This window comes from Dasypus novemcinctus, chromosome 8 (genome assembly GCF_030445035.2).
Source record: "Dasypus novemcinctus isolate mDasNov1 chromosome 8, mDasNov1.1.hap2, whole genome shotgun sequence".
Taxonomy (NCBI): Eukaryota; Metazoa; Chordata; class Mammalia; order Cingulata; family Dasypodidae; genus Dasypus; species Dasypus novemcinctus.
The window spans coordinates 96,024,071-96,029,184 of record NC_080680.1 but is presented as its reverse complement, the minus strand read 5'-3'; the positions used below and the strand labels follow the sequence as shown (position 1 = coordinate 96,029,184).

The 5,114-nt window shown below is 36.1% G+C and overlaps 1 protein-coding gene across 1 annotated transcript; it reads left to right on the top strand.

The window, feature by feature from the left end:
- The first annotated feature begins 629 nt into the window (after positions 1 to 629).
- LOC101425356 (olfactory receptor 1J4-like) lies at positions 630 to 1,571 on the top strand. Its single transcript, XM_004460267.2, has one exon. The coding sequence runs from the start codon at positions 630 to 632 to the stop codon at positions 1,569 to 1,571; it is 942 nt and encodes a 313-aa protein (XP_004460324.1).
- Positions 1,572 to 5,114: the final 3,543 nt, after the last annotated feature.

The following is a 5,114-nucleotide window of genomic DNA, read 5'->3' as shown; positions in this document are numbered from 1 at the left end:
TTCAACTGCTAAAATAATAAGAGAATATTTTGAGCACTACTTTGCATAAGGCAAGTACAAAACATACTACATGTTATAGTTCTTAAATTTAAATCTTCCAGTAATGCTATAAGTTGCTTGTTTTTATCTGACTGTGGATGGGTATGTGTGTTTGTAAAAGAGAAAGAGCTAGAGAAAGAGAGGCAGAGAAAGAGAAACCATAAAGAATTGGTATAATTTCAAATCAATGGTAAGTTGTGACAACAAAAATCAGATGCAAGCACACAAGCAGTCTGACTGGAGTCATGGTATTAGTCAGTGCTCTGAGAGGCTGTTTACTAGAAATTGAGCTCCCCAAAAGAAAAGGCTTTCCTTATCTTATTTATTACTCTCTTCTTAGTGTGTAGCAGACAGATTTACATGTTTGGGAAAAAAAAGAATTGTCTCTGGCTCTCATGGAAGGATTTGATGTTTTTCTATGACCAGGTAGTATGAGGCAACAATATGGATATGAAATGCAGTAAGATTTGTGTGTATATTAACACCATTACATGGAGAAAGTTTTGACCATACAATAATGGCTCTGCTTACCTTTTCTAAGTTCCTGATATTTCCCCTTCATTTTATCCATGAGTAAGAGAAGAGCAGTCATGAGGTGGGAGAACCAGAGCAGCGTGTCGGAATTCCTCCTCCTGGGACTCCCCATCCGACCAGAGCAGCAGGGCGTATTCTTCGCCCTCTTCCTGGGCATGTACCTCACCACGGTGCTGGGGAACCTGCTCATCATCCTGCTCATCAGGCTGGACTCTCGCCTCCACACCCCCATGTACTTTTTCCTCAGCTACTTGGCTCTCACTGACGTCTCCCTTTCATCAGTCACTGTTCCAAAGATGCTGATGAACATGCAAACTCAGAACCGATCCATATCCTATCAAGGATGCATTTCACAGATGTATTTTTATTTAATTTTTGCTTGCATGGACAACCTTCTTCTCACAGTGATGGCTTATGACAGGTATGTGGCCATTTGTCACCCTCTACACTATACCAGCATCATGAGAGAAGAGCTGTGTGCCTTGCTGGTAGCTGGCTCCTGGATTCTCTCCTGTGGCAGTTCCCTCTTGCACACCCTCCTTCTAGCTCAACTGTCCTTCTGCACTGACAATATTATCTCTCATTTTTTCTGTAGTCTCCCAATCCTGCTCAAGTTGTCTTGCTCAGACACCTCTTTAAATGAGCTGGTTATTTTTATTGTAGCAACTGCACTTGGCATATTTCCATTGAGTGCCATCCTTGTCTCGTATGGCTGCATTTGGGCCTCAATCCTGAGGGTCCCCTCAACCAAAGGTGTCTACAAAGTCTTGTCCACCTGTGGCTCTCACCTCTGTGTGGTGTCTCTATTCTATGGAACAATTATGGCCCTGTACTTTTCCCCCTCATCAAACAACTCCAATGGCAAAGAGATGACTGCCTCGTTGATGTATACAGTGGTGACCCCTATGTTGAACCCTTTCATATACAGCCTAAGAAACAGAGATATGAAATTGGCTCTGGGGATACTTTTCAGAAGCGATATCCTTTACTCGAATTGAAAATCTACAAACCGCATTCTTATTTCACACACTGATCCTATCAGCAATGCCTACTGAAAAACTATGAGTTGGTCAGGCTTTTTTCAGCACCATCCAATACTCATTTAAAATAGGAAGTTAAGCTGTGGGACCTCAGGTCTTTTACTTTAGTCATATGTATGCTGTCCTTTATTTTTTCATTGCCCTATATATGAAATTGCCTGCAACACACACTCATCTTTGGTGTTTCAAAGTACAAAACTTTTTGTTAGTCAAATATGTAACTGATCCTTCTGAACAGGTTACACTTATCCTTATTTCCTGATGAGCTATGAAAAGCTTGCTAAGATTACAAAATATACGAACCACTTTTCTCAACAGGAAATTCGACAGGACTTTATGGTTCTTCTTTAAATACAAAACCAATTTTCTATCTGGACCTTTTATTTTAAGATTAGAAATGTGAAATACATTAGTACCTTAGACTAAACTATGCCATCTCATTGGTAAGACTTCTCATATTGTAATGGTACCTCTCTTTATGTATAATGAAATGAGCAATTGGACCCGTAATTGGAGTCAGTGTAAGTCTGTTTAACATGGTTTTGATAGTTTAAAATCCAACTCAACACTAGGTACTATGACTTTTTTTTTCCTTCATGGTTACCATATTTATATAGTCTTTATTTTTTATATATATATATTTTTTATTTTTAAAGAAGCTTTAGATTACATAAATGTTACATAAACAATATAAGGTATTCCCATATGCCCCACTCCCTTCCACTCCTGCACTTTCTCATATTAATAACTTCATTCTTTTGTGTAGCACATTTGATACAATTGACAAACCCATATTGAATCATTGCTACCAACCAAGGACTATAGTTTACACTATAGACTTCTTAATGATCACTTAGAGTTTCTAGCTGTTGAAGCAAATAGGATAGCAATCAGACTCTTAGTTTCTCTTTTTTGTTTATTGTTTTCCAATTACAAATATTCAGTGAAGTATCAAATTTTTAATTTTAGTAAGGCTCATATTGCTCACTTTGTTAATGCAGATGGTTACTTAATAAAGTGTTTTTGTTTTTTTAAAACCTAAATATTTTTTATGTTATTGTGCATATTATAGGAACTTAATAAGGAAGCACAGAGTAGCCTATCCCATTATCAAATTTCCCATCCTAGGAAGACTAATTTTTTTCTGGTAGTTGGATTTTTATAGTGAGAACAGCCTTACATGCCTAGTTAATGTGAGTTTGGGAAAATGAGTTTTATCTTGCTCCTAAACTGATATCCCACTTCTGATAGGGAAAGACTAAATGTAGGCATTCATAATTCATTCATACAAAAATACTTATTGCATATCAATGTACCTGGGAATTTTCTAGGTTCTGGGCATACAAGTTAAGGAAAAAGTCACAAAAGTCAATCCTCATGTACGTTTTATATTCCAGAAGTCCTGATATCCTTCATCATGTTCCTTTTCTCCATAGCAGTTTCTAACCTTCTAATGCACCCTGTGCTTATTTATTTATTGTCATTGTCTCCTTACTGGAATGTAAGCTCCGTAAGGTTTTTTGTGACTGAAGTAATTTCATTCTATGTTTCATTTTTGGTAAAAAACTGCCGTGAATAAAAGGAACCTAAAAAGAGCAAGAGTGCTGGGCATGAAACTTGTCATCTTAAATTGTGTGTTGCAGGTAGAACTCACTGGATAGGAATGCATAGGGACAGGTAAGCGCACCTTGGGGAAATCTGGGAGAAAAGGATTCCAGGCTTGAGGAACAGCAACTGAATGCTCTCAAGCAAGAGAGTGCCTGACCGGTTCCTGAAACATGTAGGGGGACTCTTTTGATGGATTGTGCTTAGTGAGGGAGGGATAGGTGGAAATAAGTTTAGAGATATTGGGGGTTCAGTCTGTAGGACATTTAAGGCCATAGTAGAGTTTTGGTTTTACCCTGAGTGGTTTGGGAAGCCATCCAAAGTTATTCAGTAGAAGAATATCTGATCTTTCTCATGTGTGCGTGTGTGTGTATATACATATATATATATATATACATGTATGTATATTTCATGTAGTTACTTAAAAACAGATTTATTGAAGTATAGGTGGCACCACATATAAATAAACTGCACATATTTAAAGTACACTATTTGATTAGTTTGCCATATGTATACACCCATAAAACTATCACCACAAACAATTAAGATCACAATGTTACCTCCTGTTTCCTTTTCCCCTTCCTTGTTTCTTATTTTATGTACTGCATCTTCTTCTTTTTTTCCTTTGTTAGTCTAGCTAAGGGATTGTCAATTTCATTAATTTTCTCAAAGAACTGGATTTTCATTTTGTTTACTTTTTCAAGTGCATTCTTATTTGCAATTTCATTTATCTCTGCTCTAATCTTTGTTATTTCCCTTTCTCTACTTGCTTTGGAATTAATTGTTGCTCTTTTTCTAATTCCTTCAGGTGTGCAGTTTAGTCTTTGATTTTAGCTATTTCTTCTTTTTTAATGTAGGCATTTATGGCTAAAAATTTCCCTCTCAGCACTGCTTTTGTTACATTCCATAGGTTTTGTAATATTGTGTTGCCATTCTCATTCATTTCAAGGTAATTTCTGATTTCGTTTGCAGTATCCTCCTTGCCCCACTGATTCTCGAAGACGGTATTCTGTAACTTGCCTATCTTTGTGCCTAATCTGTTTCTCTTTACTAATTTCTAGCTCCATTCCATTATGGTCAGAGATAATGCTTTGGATAATTTCAAACTTTTAAAATTCATTGAACATTGTACTGTGGCCAAGCATGCGGTCTATCCTGGAGAATGATCCATGTGCACTTGAGAAGAATGTATATCCTGCTGTATTTGGGTATAATGTTCTGTATACATCTGTAAGGTCTAGATCCTCTAACGTATTATTCAAGGTCTCTTTCTTTATTGATTCTCTGTTGAGATGTTCTACCTAATGATGATAATCATGTTTTAAAGTTCTCAACTATAATTTTGGAAGCATCTATTTCTCCACCTAGTTTTTCCAATATTTACCTCATTTATTTTTAGGGACCCTGGTTAGGTGCATAAATGTTTATGGCTATTCTTTCTTCTTGAAAGATTACCCCCTTTATTTTTTTTTCATTAAAAAAGTTATTGAAGTATATCATGCATACATAAACTTACATAAACAATAAGTATATAGTAATAGTTGTGAACTTATAAAACAAACATACAAAAAGTCATATGGGTCACTCATATTTCACTCTACTGCTAATATCATGCATTGCTCTGAAATACTTTTTTGTGATTTTTAAATTAATTTTATTTACATTTTAAAAACTTATTTTTAATTGTCTTTTTAAAAAGATGCATAGATCACAAAAGATGTTACATTAAAAAATATAAGAGGTTCCCACATACTCCACACCCCATCCCCCCACTCCTCCCACATCAAAAACCTCTTTCATCACTGAGGCATATTCATTGCATTTGGTGAATACATTTTGGAGCACTGCTGCACCACATGGATTATAGTTTACAGAGTATTATAAAATCTCCTCCAG

Bases quoted from the DNA above. Each gene is read 5' to 3' on its own strand.
- LOC101425356 (XM_004460267.2), top strand. From the start codon at position 630: ATGAGGTGGGAGAACCAGAGCAGCGTGTCGGAATTCCTCCTCCTGGGA.